Source organism: Choristoneura fumiferana, chromosome 27 (assembly GCF_025370935.1).
Source record: "Choristoneura fumiferana chromosome 27, NRCan_CFum_1, whole genome shotgun sequence".
Classification (NCBI taxonomy): Eukaryota; Metazoa; Arthropoda; class Insecta; order Lepidoptera; family Tortricidae; genus Choristoneura; species Choristoneura fumiferana.
The window spans coordinates 10,440,048-10,460,395 of record NC_133498.1 but is presented as its reverse complement, the minus strand read 5'-3'; the positions used below and the strand labels follow the sequence as shown (position 1 = coordinate 10,460,395).

The 20,348-nt window shown below is 38.7% G+C and overlaps 1 protein-coding gene across 1 annotated transcript; it reads left to right on the top strand.

Moving 5' to 3' along the window:
• Nucleotides 1–17,903: 17,903 nt before the first annotated feature.
• On the top strand, nucleotides 17,904–18,998 carry LOC141443556 (trypsin epsilon-like). The gene has a single exon (XM_074108861.1). The coding sequence runs from the start codon at nucleotides 17,918–17,920 to the stop codon at nucleotides 18,794–18,796; it is 879 nt and encodes a 292-aa protein (XP_073964962.1). The 5' UTR covers nucleotides 17,904–17,917; the 3' UTR covers nucleotides 18,797–18,998.
• The last annotated feature ends 1,350 nt before the right edge of the window (nucleotides 18,999–20,348 follow it).

Sequence of the window (20,348 nt, the reverse complement as noted above, 5' to 3'; positions counted from 1 at the left end):
TTGGGGAAATGATTTTCCAACCCTTTAGAAGTAAACCGCGTATTAAGGTTTCTAAACAAACACATTTTTTTAGTCATTTAAACATACAGACCTACCAACGGAACTTTGCAAGGATGATGTTTTATAATTTTGTTTATTTATACTTACTTATATTTATTGTTCTTTTTAAGGAATAAACTTTTATATTTTAAGTTTTCTTTTATTTTCGTACTAACCGCCCACCCCGGCTTCGCACGGGTATAAGGACGAATATGAGACGAAATCTACCCTGCAAGCTTTTCATTCGTTACTCAGTTGAACTGAGTCAGTTCTTGTGATTTTGTCATATCCGTTCTTTTACTCTTTCACAAACCTTTGTTAAACAATTAAGTACAAACACAACAAATTGTCATTTAAAAAAAAAACTCTCTCAAAGTAGGTACATTGATTTTAAAGGTTTTATAACATAATTCCGAGTACCTATTTATCGTAGACTACTCATTTTGTACGTGTAATCTACATTAGACATTTTAAACGTGTATTCATTGAATTTACTAGTAGTTTTGTACATAAGATATTTTAAACGTTGGGCCCAACTGAACGTCAAACGTTATCTTTAGGAGTTTCGTACATTAGAAATTTTGATTTTCCAAGTTTTGTCTTTAGGAATATCGCATTTTTTTACCCCTTTTAACGCATTTACTCCCACCTGACTTCCATTGGTGTCACCGACGCACGTGTGCGTTCAAAAGTATGAAGGATTTTATGACAGCGGTACTGGGCGAAGTTCCGAAAACGCATATGTGCGTCGGTGGCAGTGAATGTGTTAATTCTTCAACTCGTTGAACCGAGCTGCCCGCGAATTTCAATCGATACGGCGGCGCCCGCGGAAAAGTGAATTTTCCAAGATGGCGGCGCGCCCACCTGTTGGAGGCGAGTCGCGATTGGCTGCCACCTCTGGGGCGGCCGCCCAGTACGCATTTAGGGGGGGACTAGGTGTTCCGTCTGTATGTACGGCAGGTAAATGTTGTTTTACACGATTTATCTCATAGTTGTGTTTATTTTTAAATGTAGCCAAAGTAATTAGATCTCTATCGGAATACTGAATGAACTGAAATTTGCCTGCTTTGGTAGGGTTCCGCGGTGACCTGGTGATCGGACTGTCCTGGTTATAGTAATCGCGATATGATCGTAATTTGATAACTTCATCTTTTTAACTACATCTGTTCTAAATTTATCTAGCCACGTTTATCTTTTGTTAGTTAAGGAAACTATAGGTCTGGTTTATAACCCATAATGTAATGTGATTTTATTTATCTGTATGACCGTTTGTTTCTTACCAAATAAAAAAAAAAATACGATGGCATCTGAAGTGTCAGTAAATTATTGTTAAATTACAAATGAGTGACATTTTGTAACTTTGTTATTTAGTGTCAAACTAAATAATAAAGCCCGCGGGAACTATGCAATTTTCTTAATGCAATTATGCAAGTTAAAAACTATACTGTATAAAGCATAAATATATGTCCTTCCCCGGGACTCAAACTATCTGTATACCGAGTTTCATCTAAATCGGCTCAGTGATTTAAACGTGGTGAAGTAACAAACCAACTAACATTAAACTTTTGCTTTTGTAATATTAGTGGGGAATAAGTAAAGTTACTGACACACATTCTAGTTACTAGCACAAAAGCATGCTGCTATTGAGAAAATAATAGCTACTAAGTAGCATGAGTGTTGTGTATAGGACACGATACCAAGAAGCAGGCTTATTTAGTGGCATACCTACTTACTGGTAGTTCAGATACTAGCAGCGTACTTATTAACATGCTAGTAACGAGCATGTGTAAGGCGGCCTTAACATTAGGAACTTTATTATTTACGTGTCAAATATCAAAATAAATCACTTCTCCGGTTCGACGTTTTTAGAAGATAACCTAACCAGCAAAAAGTTGGAATTCCTCCTTTAGACAAGACGAGAACTTGCAAGTTTGCTTCGCTACATTACGGTATCTAATAATTCATTTATTGCATGAAAATGGATACAGAAAGGTAGAAGGTAAGAACCTAACTCGACGAAAAGTTGAAAAACCCCCGACTTTGTCACTTCAAAGTTCAATATCTCAAAAACCGATTTTGATGAAACATGTCTAAGAACCATTGCTGGAATACCTGATTTCAAATAAAAAAACCGCATTGAAATCGGTCCACACGTTTAAGAGCTACGGTGCTACACAGACAGACATACAGACACATAGCGGTCAAACTTATAACACCCCTCTTTTTGCGTCGGGAGTTAAAAATGTACGGCTGTACGATGGGTACTGAGACTAATCGAGAGAGCACGATAAAAACAAACTTTTCTCATAAAATACGATAGAAAACCATACGAGTATACCCGTTTCCATACAATAACAGAGTTGTGTCTCCAGGTCCCAAAATTGGGCTCTGGGATAAGTATCTAAGATAGATCTACCGTTGTGGCAAATGTGGCAGTGTGAAACATGTTAGGTACATTTACAATTTGTAAGCGCTAAGCCAGAGCAGCGAATGTGTCGGATTAATCAAGTGAAGTGGTTCCCGCATGCCGCAAGATATACATTTATATGTAGCAGCCGACAAAGTATTCCTCCAGCAAGTTTCCTTAGCGGAATAGGAATAGAGGTGGAATTTGTAAGCGTGCTCGGCCAACTAGGGGCCTAAGTTATGACATGACAGTTTGTTTCTGGTATTACAAATGGTCGGATTTTCGTTTTATTTTTATCCTACTAATATTATGAATGTGAGAGTTTGTGAGTACGTGGGAGTGTTAATCCTTCACGCTAAAACTTGGATATAATAGTAGATTATACAACAAGAGCATAAAATGAGCCATTTTACCCGAGGCGTTCATGTAGCCACCTGAGCCGGTACGGCGAGGGTGGATAAACACTTTGAGGGGAAAATGGTTGTAATGCTCGAGTTTTACACTGCTTTTCATTTCGACTGCGAGGAAATTAAATAGCAAAAGTGGAAACGATTGTTCACTTAGTAGGTACCTTTTATTTTTCCTGCATTGCTATATAATTTTACATTTTTAGTTTTATTAATTGATTTTTAGTTTTACATAAAACAAAAATTATTTAAAAAAATATATATAAACTTTTTTGTTTGTGGCTGTTGACACGTGATTACCTTGGTCTTAGACGAAGATTTTACTTTATACACTAGAGCATAAAAAGTCATTTTATGTCGCCTAGATCCAGCATAAATACCAACTTTACGAGCATGAGAAGTGAAAAAATGGGACACTTGACACCTGGTCCCAAACTAAGCAAAGTTATAATATGGGTACTAGGCAACAGATAAACGTACTTGTATAGATAAACTAGCTGTTGCCCGCAACTCCGTCCGCGTGAAGTATGAAAAATAGTGTACGTCCTATTCTCAGACCTACCGAATATACACAAAATAAGCAATAAAATCGGGCAAGCCACGGAGGGGGTTGCAAACACTGCGACACAAGAATTTTATACATTAGAAGAAGAAAGATACATGTTCAGCGTCCAAGACGCGCGTACATACATTCATTTAGGTACTCATACAAATATCTGCTCTGACCAGGGATCAAACCCTCGGCTAACCACTCGGCTATCCGGTCGTCAAACGTGTGATTTGATATGTAGGGTTTTCTATTTTCTTACGTTGATTCACAGCAGAAACTTGTTTAAGTATTCCTTGAGGGTTGACCCGCCTATTGCCATTTCAATTTACATAGACATACAATTTAGCATACAATTTCGTTGCTGTCGTTTGATACCATGGAAAGCAAAGCTGGAAGCATATAACTCAGGTTTCATTTATTTAATTAACACCTTGGATATGCGTAAGATTTCGAGAATATATTTCCAGTGGTGGACTAAGCCCGTCAGAGTCCCGGAGTGGCAAAGCTGAATGAGGCCCCCCCTTAAGAAAAATGATGTAGGTAGGTACTAAGCACATTTTTAGTCTTGTTTAGGATTTGATCAGGGGAACGCGGAGGCATTTGGGGCCCCCCAAGACCGGAGGCCCGGGGCGGGCCGCCTCTTCCGCCCCCCTGTTAGTCCGCCACTGGTCCAGTCCACCAACGAGATGGACGGCTGACCTGGTCAAAGCCGCGGGTTCACGGTGGATGCAGGCCGCTGCCAACCGAAGCGACTGGAGGTCTATGGGGGCGGCCTATGTCTATGTCCAACAGTGGACGTCCTACAACACAGATGATGATGATGATAGATAATACAACGACGGAAAATTTGTAAGAGCCGTCCCTCAACGTCGTAATAACCGCTGACTGTACCCAATACACAAACAGTAGGTACAGCTACCCACATAAAAGTTACGACGGCGGATTTTTCTCCCTTATCATGCTCGATAGCGTCATAAATCATAGAAACGGACTATAACCGAGTCCGTGTGCCTTGTCTATAGTAAAAATGTCTATAGTAAAATAGGAGTGTACAGATTTAGTTAGTGCATAATGGTTTACCATTGTATTTTACCAGAAGAGTTCGTATTTATCGTGCTGTCTGAATTAGTTTCTGTACCCAGCGTACTGCCATTTGACACTAAATACAAGGTTCCATATTAATTGATATATTTATATTAATTTATTCGCTTTAAATGTGGATTACAATGGTCTATCTTTAAGGGTTAATTAGCACACACTGAGCCAGTTCTAGCACGCAAATATTAGTATTGGGTATTAGACAATTCTAAAATATACGGCAAAAAACGGTCCGTTGTCGAGTGAAAACAACGGTCGTCTGCAAGCGGCCTAAATATCTGATACCTAAGATTCTAGGGCCGGTAGGACGTGTAATAGATATTTTTTTAAACGGGCCGCTGTGGCAGATGTTAATTCATGTGACTGTACATGTTTTTTTTTATTCAACTGGATGGCAAACGAGCAAGTGGGTCTCCTGATGATAAGAGATCACCACCGCCCATAGACACCTGCAACACCAGGGGGATTGCAGATGCGTTGCCAACCTAGAGGCCTAAGATGGGATGCCTCAAGTGCCAGTAATTTCACCAGCTGTCTTACTCTCCACTAGCTTTCCACGCCGAAACACAACAGTGCTAGCACTGCTGTTTCACGGCAGGATTAGCGAGCAAGATGGTGGTAGCCTTCCTTAACCTTGCACAAGGTCCTACCACCTGCAAAAAATTAAATACTTATGTACACCTTTAAAACCTGTCCAAAAAATTATGTTTTTTAAAATGGTTGTTTCTGTACCCAATGGGAAAAAAATTGATCGAAATTCTTCGAAACAGTATCTTGGCAATCAGCAAAATGCTTTGCCAAATCGCGCAACAGAATCAGAGCCCTATTTGTTATTTTAGGGGACCATAACGGCTGTCGTCGTAAACTGCGAGGGTCTGCGCCATCAATATCATTTATTGAGACAGCAATTAAACTGTTCAAAATAACTGCAGTGCACTCAAGATATAACTTTGTTAACTACATTATTTTAACTACTTTTGTTTGGAGTTTATAGTTACTTAGATTAGATGAGATTTTTTAATAAGTTTTAAACCCCCGGCGCAAAAAGCGGTGTTGCAAGTCTGTCTGTATGTGGCATCGTATCTCAAATCGATGGACAGATTTTTTAGAGGTTTTTTTACGTAAAAGCGTGTTTCCTCGCGGTGGTTTTAGCTATATTTCAACCCAATCTAATATGTAAATGTAAAATTGTTTAATGTCTTAAACTTTCGTGATTTTCACTCATAGTCAAAATACCACGCACAGGACTTGTCACGCTGACACACACGAGTAATATTACTCGCGCTGCTAGGCAGACTTGACACCCCACACCTCAGTCTACTCGTGACCACGGCCACTGTAATGTTACCGAAACGTCGGGGTAAATATTACTCGTGTGTGTTAGCGTGATTGATTGGTCCTGTGCGTGGTATTTTGACTATAAAATTGTTTGTTACCAAACTACTCCGAAACGGCTTGGCCGATTTCTGTGTATGTATATCCCCACAACAGTAAACTTTAATATCTCAAAATTGGCTGATCCGATTTTTATCAAACATGGCTAAGATTATAACCAGGCACCGCATCAAAACCCGTAGTCTTTTATCTTTTCATTGTACGGTTCTGACATCCTGTCAATCGTTCAAAGGTTAACTGGAAGAGATCCCTTTAAGGGATAAGTTTGCCTTTGTACCACTTATTACCCTTTCTTGTTAATATCATGTGTTTTATGTGGTTTACTAATGTTTCGGCGAATAACGTTTGGCAACCTGTTTCATTTCGCAACTTTTCATTGTCCAACTGTTTAATATTCTGAAACTGTAAATATTTCAGGATTTTTATAAAACGAACCTAACCTAACCTAAAGGGTTCTACACGATGGCCCTGAAATAAATCCTGAGATATTTACAGTTTTAGAGTTTGCGAAATGAAACAGGTTGCCAAACATTACGTTGCGAAAAGGCAGTAAGTACTCGGTTTTATGTAAGTACATACAATAAAGAGTTTTACAATATCACCAATACTATCAATAACACCAATACTGTAAATGTACCTAACATTCGCTATCGCATGCAATAAAATTTGAAATTGACTGCTAATCAACTAAAAGTGAATGCGACGGTTTAGTTTAGAAGCAAAAATTAAATTAAATAAAAAATCTATGCTATAGTAAAAGGGCTGTTAAAAAACAAATAAACGTCGCTTCATACAAATTGTCATTCGTCACATTATTCAAGAAAACAACCGCAGCCGCCCTCCCCATCGAGCATTTGTTATTCTAACCATTAACAGCTTTTTAATTGTCACGGTTGGCAGAAAGCCGCACGCTTGGAAGATTTAACGAACTGGAGAAGCCTTAAGTACTCATACTTTCTTAAAAGGCCGGCAACGGAAAATGACTCAAATCATTTATTCAGTAAGTACTTAGGACGCTATGGGCACTTTTTACACGTCATTTTTTAAACTACCAGCGCTTCGGAAAGACCATCATTGCCAAGAAGAATGCGCCGCAATAAAGTTGTCAGAAAGTCATTTTTTCGTCATAAAATAATTACAAATAAAATACTTAAAAACTACAGTATACAATTAAATAAAAAATAATACAAAAATAATAATAATAATACAGGGATGTATGGGGTCCCTTAGTTACAAAACTAAACACTAACTATTATCTACTATACTCTCCTTGAATTGTTGGTATAGTCAAATTCGTAATCTTCTGAGCAAACATTTGTTCAAAATTATCTGGACACGCATCTTCGCCGTTAACAATAGAGTCGTGTTAACGAGAACTTGTCTGTAGGTACTCATGGGCGTTGGTGATCATTTCTTCAACAGATGATCCCCTTGCTCGTTTGTCTCCCACTAATAATAAAGAAAGAAAGAAATACAAATTTACCTTCTTTTATTTCCGAACCTAAAAAAGTAAAAATAGAACCCGTATGGGATTATTTCGTTGTCTGCCTACTGTCCGTCTGTCACACACACACAGTCAATTTTCTCAGAAAATATTGAATTGATTAGGTTCAAATTTGGTAGGTAAGGTAGGTACTCATATTATTAATTGGCGGGCAATGGATCGATTCCAGGGTAGCTGCAGCAGCGCGCCACCAGCCCTAGCGCTGCTTACCCTGCTGCATACAGCCTACTCAATATAACATGCCACAGCATATTATGTAAATTGGTGACCCCGAAGCGGTGTGACATGAATAAATAAATTTTACACATAGGACAATATTCAGAAAATTCATAGTTGTGAAATGTGTCAGAATTTACTTAACAACCACCGTTGTCTATAGGTAGGTAGTTGACCTCTCCAGTTGGTTTGATGCTCTAATGTTGGCGCGAAGCCACAGGCCACAGACAAGAGGGCATAGACAAAAGATAATGACAGTTATTGTTTTTAAGCACTATGACTTGTGTTTTAAAAGGTTTTTGCCAGCTTGGAATATCAAGACGGTTTAGTTATAGCTAGTTTTTTGAGTGATAAAAGGAATTACGCGTTAGTGTACTTATTATTTTCTTAAAACTTTACATAGGTAATTATCTTATACTTATACGTCCCAATGCAGGATATAGGCCTCCTTTCAGAGCACGATGAGATGTATGTACCTAACTACCTACAGTACATAAATATACGTCGCACAAGCGTAGTTCTGTTGCACGTGAGGTCAAAGAGTGTCACACAAAATTGCCGCAACTTGCACATGGATTAATATAGCGTTAGTAATTTTAAGACTGACGCAAATGTATCAATTCGCCAATAAAAAAACTTGAAAATAAAGCGCAAAAACTTTTTGGAGAAATTCCAAATGGCAGCATTTCCGGGTGACGGCTTCCGGTGTGACGTCACACCGCCGGAAAGAGACGAGTATAGGGCGGCCAAAAATAGCAAAAAATACAGGACAACACGCGTTTTTGGATACTTTTGGAAGACTTCAAAAAAGAGGAGGTTTGCATGTAGTACGTACTTTCAGTTTTGAATGATACTATATGACACATATGACTTGATTGATAGACTAAAATATGTAACTAAACGAACGAAAATAAAAAATAAAAGTAAAATACATTATTAAAATCACTTTTATTTACATTCTCTAAAAAAGAAAATAAACATTAGGTACACCAAACCAATCAACTCATTAAATTACACAATTTATAGGATTTTAACAGCTTGGCGCGAGATTTACGAAAAAAAATAGGTATAATCGTATCTACACAAGTAAATCTCACGACAAGCTTTTTTAAATCTCGTATGAATAGTGTAATGTAATGAGTTAAAAAAATAATTTGTTGTGCCTACCTAATATTTTTTTTTAATAAATTAAAGCTTGCTTTAAAAAACGTTTGTTACTTTTATAAACCCATGTCGTTGTCACCCGTCACGCCACGTTTGTATCAATTTGCCGTTTTATTGTGCATATCTGTACGGATTGTCTGCGAGGGGTGGGTCGCTCTCGCTCTTCTCTCGCTGTACACACTGGCTTTGCTCAAGCTATAAACATGATTTAGAAGCACCACAAAAACAAGTCGCGATTTTGTAGCGAGCTTATCACCGTGTGGCCTCGTATTGAATCAAGAAATATTCAATGTGAGTTATGCTTCTCTCTTCTAAATGGCTCTCTCTTGACGGAGTGGGGTTCTATAATTTTTCGCCGGAAATATTTTTCCCAAATTAATAATCCCAAAATACTGTAGAGGTTGTACATAAGTCAAAAAGTATGACAATGTCTATACATTTAGCGGCCAATATTATGTACAAATTACCAAATTAATATCTTTATCAAGCCATCTTATTCTGAGAGGAATCTTTGGCCCTGCAGTGGAATATATTCCCAAACGTTTAATTTCCCAACTCACGATTTTCTCTGAAACCACATTTTTTTGGAACTTCATAAAACACCTAACCTAACCTACAGTGTTCTATAAAAGCGTAAGAAAACACAATAAGAAAAATGTTTGGTTTCGGAGAAAATTGAAAGTCGGGAAATAAAACAGTTTGGCAAATGAAACATTTGGGAATAACAATTCTGCGAAAAGGCCGCATACCGAAATATATAGAGATGATGGAAGATGATTGCGGTTTAAGAAACACTTAGCACTTCCGCTAAACATACGAGTATTTAAACTCCTCGCAGTAAAAGGGCCGATAGCATTTCAATAGAACGATCCCACACCCTCCTGTAATCTGTATTAATGTCTGTTTTCATTTGATTACCGCAGCCTGGGGCTCCATCGAGGACACAGCCTCAAAACTCAGTAACGGTACTGTCGTGACTGTATTCATTCATACTCTGTTCATTGATGGCTCGAGACACTCCCAGCTCCACAGTCTGTTAGCGAGACAAGTGATGTATTAGAAAATTGAGAAAACTGCCTGCCGGCTGCACATTGTTTTAGGCCATAACGCTGTTTGCAGACGAGTAAACTCTACACGTGATTTATAAACAAGGTGGTAATCGAGTTAACTTTAACTTTTAGAGGCTAAAAGCGTTGGTTTTTGTTTGGGGGATGATTGTTGAAAAACAATGCATCGCTAGAAAAGAAAAATCAGTAAAAGCGCCCGATAAATGTACGATTACGTTAATCTGACAAGATATATCAAATAAATATCATATCACGGGACAATTCACACCAATTGACCTAGTCCCAAAGTAAGCTTAGCAAAGCTTGTGTTATGGGTACTAAGCAACGGATAAATATAATTATATAGAAATAGATATATAGATACATACTTAAATACATATTAAACACCCAAGACCCGCGAACAAACATTTGTATTTTTCATACAAATATCTGCCCCGACAAGGAATCAAACCCGGGACCTCAAGCTTCGTAGTCAGGTTCTCTAACCACTAGGCCATCTGGTCGTCAAAAAAGATAATATATATAATTTGAAATAACAAAGAAGAAATTAAACAACTAAATTAAAAGTGTAGGTACTTTTCAGATTGCATCCATCTTTTTTAGGGTTCCGTACCAAAATGGCAAAAACGAAACCCTTATAGTAGTTTCGCCATGTCTGTCTGTCTGTCTGTTTTCAATTTTCACGGAAAGTTTTACGAAATTACGATTTAATTGCTATACCTAATGGCTTAAAGTCAAAGTTAAAATATTTATACTTAATTATAATTTAAACAAAATTATTTTAGTTTAAGTTTTCTTTTATAACTGTTGTATTTTTTATTTTTGTGGCAATAAATGCTTTCTTTCAAAGTCAAAATCTTTATTGCTCTCACGTAGTGTACAGATCTTACAATAGACACAGTTAAGCATAACGTGAACCCTGCAAGGGCATTGCAATCAATTGCTTTCCTTCTTTATATAAACATGGAACCATCCATATCCGCAGTCGGGCAAGCCCTCGGAGCCTGCTCAATGAGGCGGCATCCTCTGATCGCTGGGGAGGAGCTGACATGATGAATTACAGATATGCTAATGTGCTCGCTGACGTGCCATTTGAATATGGAGATGCTTTGATTGTAGGCGTAGAAAGATACTATTAAAATATATACTGCAAGAGATAATAAGGGCTCTTTTTTAACCCCCGACACAAAAAGAGGGGTGTTATAAGTTTGACCGCTATGTGTGTCTGTCTGTCTGTGGCATTGTAGCTCCTAACGGGTGGACCGATTTGAATGCTGTTTTTTTAATAGAAAGCAGGTTTTTTAGCGATGGTTCTTAGACATGTTTTATCCAAATCGGTTTTTGAGGTATTGAACTTTGAAGTGACAAATTCCGGGGTTTTCCAACTTTTTGTTGGTTAATTTACAAGCTTTTATTTAATTCCACCTGTCCCGTTGTCTGTCTGTCTGTAATCAAATCTTGCAAGTTAAATTCGACCAACTTCCAGAAGTTGGATTGACTTGAAATTTGGTATACTTACGTAAATTGCGTGACAATACAATAACCTGGTAGTGACATCCTGCTAGTCCGGCCAGGATCGTCTCCACAGGACGAACTCTTCAACGGTTAATGGCATCGACTTGAAATTTGTTATGCAAATGTAGTTTAGGTTGGTTCATGTGACAATACAGTACAGTCAGCAAAAATGCTTGTATTAAATATGAAATTTTTACCAAAAACTTATTACATATATAACGGAGCAGCAGGTGAGTCAGCTGATCAAAAACAATCTTCGCCGCTCGTGGACACCTACAGGTAAAACATGATAGTTACAGATTCTTTGCGGGCCCTTTGAGAAAGGAATAGGATTTGTTTTTGAAGATGCTCAAGTGTATATGTCGGCGGCCGATTGTAAAATCCGCCAGATCACGACATTCCTAGGCACATCATGAAATGGCGCCATTTCATGATATGGCTAAAAGTTGGCCAGGCATATCATGATGTGCCTGAGAAAAAATACCGCAGATCGATTAGAGCAATGCATTCGTCGATATTCCTAGCTTTATACCGGGCAGATCGTGATATAAAAAGAAAAATTTAAGTACGACGAGCGAAGCGAGGAGTGGTTAGTATGAATTGTGACCAGAACCGATATGGCGGCGTTTCATGATATGCCTAGGAATTCCATGATCTGCCTAAACTAGCCAAATCATGAAATGACGACGATTCGTGATATGCCTAGGGATTTCATGATGTGCCTAAACGTCACTAGGCAAATCGTCAAACGGTGAGTATTGAACGATATGGCGGAAGTCCTTTAGCCAATTCATGAAATGGCGCCATTTCGCGATATAGGCAGGAATTTCATGATCTGGCGGATTCTACGGTCGGCCGCCGACATATATATCGGTACGGAAATGCTGGTGCTGCTTGCGGATTCCAAAGTTTCACCGAGCGTGGTAAAAAGCTAGTTTATTATATTTCTTTTCTTATTATTTTACTCCCCTCCCCCCTTCCCGCTCCTTTATCCCCCTCCCCTTTAGGCCGCCAGCGCACCCGCAGTCCTAATAATGCCGTAGGTGTTCATGGGTGGCGGTGATCGCTTACCATCAGGTATTTGATAAAAAAAAACAAGTACATACCTAGATAATTTAGATACTTATCCTATAGTAACAGTAAAGTTTCAATGCATCTATTAAGTGTTTGAGGGGAGGAACTTTTTTATTTATGTCTCTTGTCCCCAAGGAGGGTCCCGTCGACGTTTTACAATATATGCCATTAAATTATCATAACGGAGATTGATACGTTATGCTTGTATGGAGCGCGTGCGCAGTGATTGCAGCGGGGTATGGTGTGATGAAGAGTCAGCTTGCTAAGGATGGGACAAATCCATACTAATATTATAAATGCGAAAGTGTGTGTGTGTGTGTGTTTGTCCGTCTTTCTTGGATTTTTGGCATAGAGATAGTTTATGGACTGGACCAGAGAGTGACAAAGGCTACTTTTTATCCCGGAAAAATGTACAGTTCTCGAGGGTACAGGGCGCGGACGGAGCCGTGGACAAAAACTTGTAGGTAGATTGTTATATAAACATATTGTGTTGAATAAATCTAATGTTTTCGTTTTATTTCCTCGCATATTTGGAGAAAAATTTATGTTTGGTCAAACGTATTGATTGGCATACCTTAACTTAGCAACATATTGAATGGCATATACAACCTACTTTCCTAGTGGCAGTTATCCTGGCTGCTATAAAAAAAAAACCTAACATCGAAGGCTAAGGCGGGAGCTACGCTCCGCTTCGCTCCCGCCTTAGCCTTCTGAACCTAAACTATCCAAGTCGCTTCTGCTCCGAGCCGTCTTGCTCGCTCGCTTCGCTCGCTCGCACAAATTTTAAAGTAAAACCTGGCAATATAAAAATTGGCCAAATGTTATTTGACAATTTGTTATTCGCCTAAGCCAATCATTTGCTACATAATTATTTGCCACATAAAAGTGTGATGAAGTAAAATTTTGCAATATAAAATTGTTGCGTAATAAGAAAAATGCGGAGTAAAGTTATGCCAACGAATTGTTTGCCAAATGAATCTTTGGCGAAAGATTGGTTGCTAAGTGAAATTTGGCGAAACATATTTCGCCGAAAAGGCAGTACACCAAAATTGATATACTTAACTTACTACCATCCTGAATTTTATCAAATTTTTCCACCCAACAGTTTAGATTTTAGAGCTCAATTTTAATGAAAATTGGTACTTTCATGTTGAATATTTCGCAAACAGATTACTGAATAGAAAAATCATCTTGGAAACCCCATGAATTTGAATGAATGAATTTTTATAAGACCTATCCAATGATATTCCACACTATAGGGTTAGTCGAGAAAAAAAATCACTCCTGCTTTACGTCTATGGGAGGTACTTACCCTAAATTTTTATTTTATTTTACCACTTTGTCGGCGTGACTGATATATATATTTATGGCAAATTACAGCTTTCTAGTACTAACGGTCTCTGAGCTCAGCCGCGGACAGACAGACGGACAGACATGGCGAAACTATAAGGGTGAACTGAAGTTGACTACGGGACCCTAATAATATTTTCGGCGAAAAATTAGAGAACTCAATCAACATTCATCAAGCTCGCACAGTCTCAGCCCAGGTGGATGGGTGCCAGAGAGTGGCAACGACGAGGCACACCAAGAAAATGGCGGGACCACCACCATTAAGTAAAAATGTCCGTCTCTATTGCTTAGTCAAACTAGGGGATAATGTTAGCAACATTTTGTGATCACTAAATGACCCAAAATGTAGCTAATTTCTCTCGAATTTATATCGATTCGTCGCGCAACCCCGGTGCAGCGTACCGTTAACATCATGGCTAACATTAACATTTCCGACCTCATAAAGAAAACTGCCAACAATAGAGATGAGAAAACGTGGAATCATCGGGCTACAATAAAAATCTACGCGTCATTGCTCTACCCACAGAACTTACAATGATACGGATAGATATGACCCACCAAAAATATTTCGCGTAAGATGCGAACTCATGATAGAGATGCTTTGCTGTAAAAAAAATGAAAATTTTAAATTATAAAATTATTGCCACAGAAAAAAACGACTGGCCAAAAAAAATAAGCAAGTGGTAATGAGCTCAGAGGGGCTACGATGATACTCGAAAATCGAAGTTCGTATCGTACCGTCCCTTTCACTCGCCTGTTAAATGACATAAGCGTCAGCGGGACGGCAACATACAAAGTTCGAGTTTTGCACTTCGTAAGACCAGGCTCAGCACAAGCTGCGAACAAACCATTTTTGAGATGTTGAATTTACAAAGTTGGTTGGGTTAAGTTAAATAATACTTAAATAAACTTGGAACAGTGGAGAACCCTCGTCATTATCATTTCAAAATTCAATATCTCAAAAATAACCATTATCAATACTATCGTTCGTTTTTTTTAGCATTAGAAAAAGGGTAAACAATCTTGACGAGTCTTTTTATTGAAAAACATTTAAAATAAACAGTTACTATTACTTATGATACCAAAATCATGTAAATGATCATTATGTCCCTGCTAATTGTTACTGTTTGCTGTGACTTATTTTTCAAAAGTGTTTTTCAATAAAAAGACACATCAAGATCGCTTACCTTCTTTCTAATGCTAAAAAAGACGAAGTATAATGAAACATAATCACAGCAAGGAAACGTACTATCACGTAAAAAAACCACATCGAAATCGGAATATTCATTAGGGAGCTACGATGTCACTGACAGGCAGACTGACATTGGCGTCAAACTTGCTTTATAACACCCGCTTTTTGCGTCCGAGGTTATATCAATGTCTCTTTCTGTGAGGAATCGTACTTTCAAACGGATGAACCGGTTTCGATGCGATTTTTTTACGAAGAAGGTCGTTCTTATAGCCAGATGTTATTAAAATCGGTCACCGTTTTTGAGATAAGTAGGTATCTAACTTTGAAATTATAGAGTCGGGAGGTTTTAACTTTTTTTTTAGTTGGTTAACTTATTAGCGACACTACGTGTATTTTTAGTTTGCTTGACATTTCTATTAATCTTATTTACTATTTCTGTGGATCTGTCTAGCACTGCTACAACAAACTTACGAACACACTTAAAACTCCAAAAATCCACCCTTACTTCTTTGAAATACAGTCGGTTTAAACCGCATATCTACGTTTGCAGACGAGAAGAACTGGCAAAATTACTTTTAATAGAACTTGTAGCTTAATGAATTGTAATAAAGTTGCGTATATTTTTAGCCAGTTGCTTTCTAATCATTGTTGAATGCTAAGGGAGGAACATTTTATGCGCTTGTTGAAATGAATGGCGTTCGAGTTTCAACCCTAGACGTAGATAATTCGGAACTGTTGGTAGTTTTGTATGAGAAGTTTTAGATGGTTAAGTTAGGACGTTAAATTATACCGTGGCTAGTCATAAATATTGCTGCAGTTGTCTTGTTTACTACTTAGTTATTGCTAATTTTCATTTCGCTTTGTCATCGTCTTAAAAACGTATAAATTGTTGACTCAATGCATTGTGTTGATTGGTGGAACGATAAAGAGTTTTTTCTTAGATATTGATGATACACCTGAAAATCCTAGGCAGTGGTAGATTTAAAATCTAAAATTGCTAAAAGTGGCTCCGAAGCGGTAACGTTTCGTGTGCTCTGCCTACCCCATTTGGGAATACAGGCGTGATGTTTGTGTGTGTGTGTGTGTAACGTGTGTGGTAATTTTCCGCGCCTACTTCAATAAATAGTTTTGGATTTTACTGCACTGTTGTGAATTATTGTTGTCACACATTTTTCAGTCGATTTGTGACACAAGAACCAAAATCCTTAGAGCGATTTTCATAAAAAGGGTGCAGGCAGGAGTCTCTGGTTAGAGGAGATCAGATTACATAGCAAAATGCTTTAAAAAAACTAAAAAATACAAGTGCAGTGTTTTACACTCGTCAACTTAGGCCTGCAAGTGTCTTATTTAAATAATAATAATATGAATGCGGAGCCGTGGTGGCCTAGTGGTTTGACCTATCGCCTCTCAAGCAGAGGGTCGTGGGTTCAAACCCCGGCTCGCACCTCTGAGTTTTTCGAAATTCATGTGCGGAATTACATTTTGAAAATTTACCACGAGCTATGCGGTGAAGGAAAACATCGTGAGGAAACCTGCACAAACCTGCGAAGCAATTCAATGGTGCGTGTGAAGTTCCCAATCCGCACTGGGCCCGCGCGGGAACTATGGCCCAAGCCCTCTTGTTCTGAGAGGAGGCCTGTGCCCAGCAGTGGGACGTATATAGGCTGGGATGATGATGATGATGAATATGAATGCTGACTGCACCAGGATTGTACCGAGTGTCATTTACGAACTTATAAAGGCATAGTAAAGCGACCAGAGTTTTACTTCAATGAGCAGCCCGGCAGCCATTTCAAATACGCGTACCAAAACTAATCCAAATTGGACAGAGACTGGCCAAAGAATACTGTTACTTTCGGAGCCGGACCCCCGCAATAAAACAGCAATCCGATAGCGGACTAATTAACGGAGCAGTTAAATACGAGCCGCGACGGACGATGACCTCTGCGAGGCGTCCAGAAGGACAAACAAGTCAAATTTTAGTGGATACAATAAGCTAATCAAGGACTATGGCACTTGTCCCACCGCCGACGATGAGCGAGAAGCGAGTAGAGCGAGTAACTAGAAACGAGTGGGCGAGCAACGAGAAGCGAGTGTAGTTTTGTCGCTCGGCTGTAAGCGAGTATTTGCGTGCGACGGGCGATTACTCGCTCCACTCGACTCGCTCGTGCGGGGCGGCCGCCAAGCTGACATCGCTGAGCGAGTATCTATAGCTCAGCGAGTTTAATAGCTCTTGTCGCTGCGACAAAAGATGTAAGAGCGAGTTCTCGCCGCCAGTGTGAACAGCCAGCGATCAACTATTAATACATGTGTCTCTTTTACTCACACAGGATCTTATATCTTTTGTTCGTTTCTTGAGCGAGAAAATAGTCGATAGCCAATCGTTTCCTCGCTGGCGGTGAGACAAGTGTCTAACACAGATCTATTGGGTAATGTTTAATCCGTAGTGGAGCTTTAGGAGCTTAGTCCCGATCGATATTCAGAGACTAAAGTAACATTTTCAGAGCATGAGAAGTAAAAAAGTTCAAACATGAAATGAGAGCGACATAAGGTAGGTACTAAAAATGTAATGATATCTTTAACCTCGAATCCACATACTAGCTACTGTAGCGCCAGCTATTTAAACTCCTTTCGACAGACATTTGGACGACGAAAATCCATTTGGGCGGCGAATTCAAAATACTTAGTCAATTCATGTATTCATGAGGATAATTGATGAGTGATTATTTTCCATTTGTATTTAATGACAGCAAATCACGTTGTTCTCTTTCAAACTCTACTCTCCATACTTCTAGGCCAATGCTTAGCTCTGTCAAGCCTCTGTCAGTAACTCTATGCTTAAACAATCCTCCATAAATCCCCATTACACAAGATCTAGTTTTTAATCTGTGTGATCCGTCACTTCTGTCAATGGTTCCTCTCACCATGTCAACAACAGAATGTCCGTAATTCCAAAAAATTGCCAAAAAATGAAAGCAGCATGCATAATCCTCGCCATAATAATACTAGTGGCTATCGTCGCCGTCATCTGCATGGTGAAGTTCGCTACAGAAATCACCGTGGAAGAGAGAAAGCGCGAGCTCCTCTCCAGCGGTGTCTACAAGTACTCCAGGAACTTGGGAGTCATCGCTCTCAATGAAAACCAGTCCATGATGATCTCGGAAAGATTCCCCTACGTCGCAGCCATCACCAGGAACAACTCCGGCTCTTGGAGCTTTACCTGTTTCGGCGCCATCATTCTTTTGAAATGGCTTGTTACCGCAGCACACTGCAGAAGACCAGGGTATACCCACAGAGTTCTCCTCTTCTACGACTTTGCGAGGAACTACACGCACACGTACCCAATTCTATTCTGGAGGATACATGAGAAGTTCAACGCCAGTGGCATAACGCCAATGTACGACATAGCCGTAGCTAAACTAAATGTTGAACAGAATCCATTTTCAACACGGCCCGCGATTTTTGACGACAAATCAGCGAGATACATCGAAGCTAGCGTTTGGAAGACAGTCACGACTATGGATAAGAAGATGTTTCTGACCAACGACTTCGATAAATTCGATTTGGCTATAGCAGACTCGTCGAAATGCTACGAAGGTTATGGTGTTGATATAGACGACAGCATGATCTGTATTGACATGTCGTATCATAACGATTGTTTCGTCACTGAATTTGGGCCTATATTTTCGAATGATAGGGTTATTGGAGTACTAGCTGTCAAGCCCAGGGATTGCGATATCAAACTGGCCATATTTACTAACGTCTCGTTTTACAGTGACTGGATATTGAAGACCACACACACCACTTTCTATGGATAGGTCGCGAAGCTTTGCATATAAGTTTATTTGTATTTGAAATGGATTTGTTGGTCTCCAAGTCCAGCAAGTGATGAAGATTATAGATTTGTCATGCAAACTTTTTGTGATTGAGTTTTTGAATCATTTTATTGTTTTTTTGTTAAAACAGTGTTTGTACACTAGTGTTTTGAAAGTGTTTTAAATAAATGAATATGTCAATAAAGGTTTTTTTTTACATAAATTTTTAACCCATATTGATCCTCGTCTGGTTCAGTAACAGAACAGCCAACAGTAGTATTCACTTCAGCATTGAATTGAAATTATATCGCGACTTCATTGACGCCATCACGATTGAAAACGATAAAAAAACATATTTTAAATCATATTGTACAGTCACGTCTAAAAATATGTATACAAAACAAGGTTGCATAAATATGTAGTCATACATTGTATCAAAAGTATTTATCTATAACTGACACCAAAAAATTGTATTCATTAAACTTTTTCAGTATTATGTAATCACAAAATGCTTCAGAAAGTTGCATTACTTAAATAAATTCCATTTAAATGTATCCCACCTCGTAGGCAAAATATAATATACATGAATGGGTTCCATATACATATAACCAACACACACACACACACACACAAATCACGCCTGTATTCCCAAATGGGGTAGGCAGAAGCACACGAAACGTTACCGCTTCGGAGCCACTTTTGCAATTTTTAGGTTTTAAGATTGACAGAAACGGTACAATAGTGACAGGTTGCTAGCCTGTCGCCTACGGTATACCTTAACCTATATCCTCAGTCGCCTCTTACGACATCCACGATAACCACACCAATTTGGCAAATATTTGTATACGCCGTTTGATTCATAAATATGTAAACACGATTTGATATTTTGATTCGTTTTGAAGAATTATTGTTTTGTTAAGTTAAGATTACATGTCTGTCTCTTTTCGTACCTGGCATGCGGGCAGGGACATACATACTACGAATCCATACTCCATTAAAATAATATTATATACTGGTGACCCCGTTCCGGCACAACACGGTTACGGTATACATAGACACCGTGAATCACACTACTTATTTGTGAAAACCGCATTCAAAATCCGTTGCGTAGTTTGAAAGATCTAAGCGTTACAGACAAAAAAAGCGACTTTGTTTTATACTATGGAGTGATGAATTGAAAGTAACTCTGTCTGTTCCGGTATCACGTCGAAACCGAGAAAGAAAGAACTGGCTAACAGTGCGGCTCTACACTAACAATTACAATACTTATAATTAAAATAAAAACAAAAAAATGCTTAGTGCACCTTTCTGAGAATGACCCTAAACTGAAATACTCAATATTTACAAGTCAATTCAATCTAAGGACTGTCAAGTGCGTCATAGAATAATCGTGAGATAGACGTATGCAGTGACAAGTCCGCACTGTTTCGTGAATTGTCAAATCAGTTAAATATACAACTTACGATTCTATGCCAGTCAGACAAGGTTTGTGTTGTTGCAGTCTGGATACATATTTATGAATCAAACGGCGTATACAAATATTTGCCAAATTGGT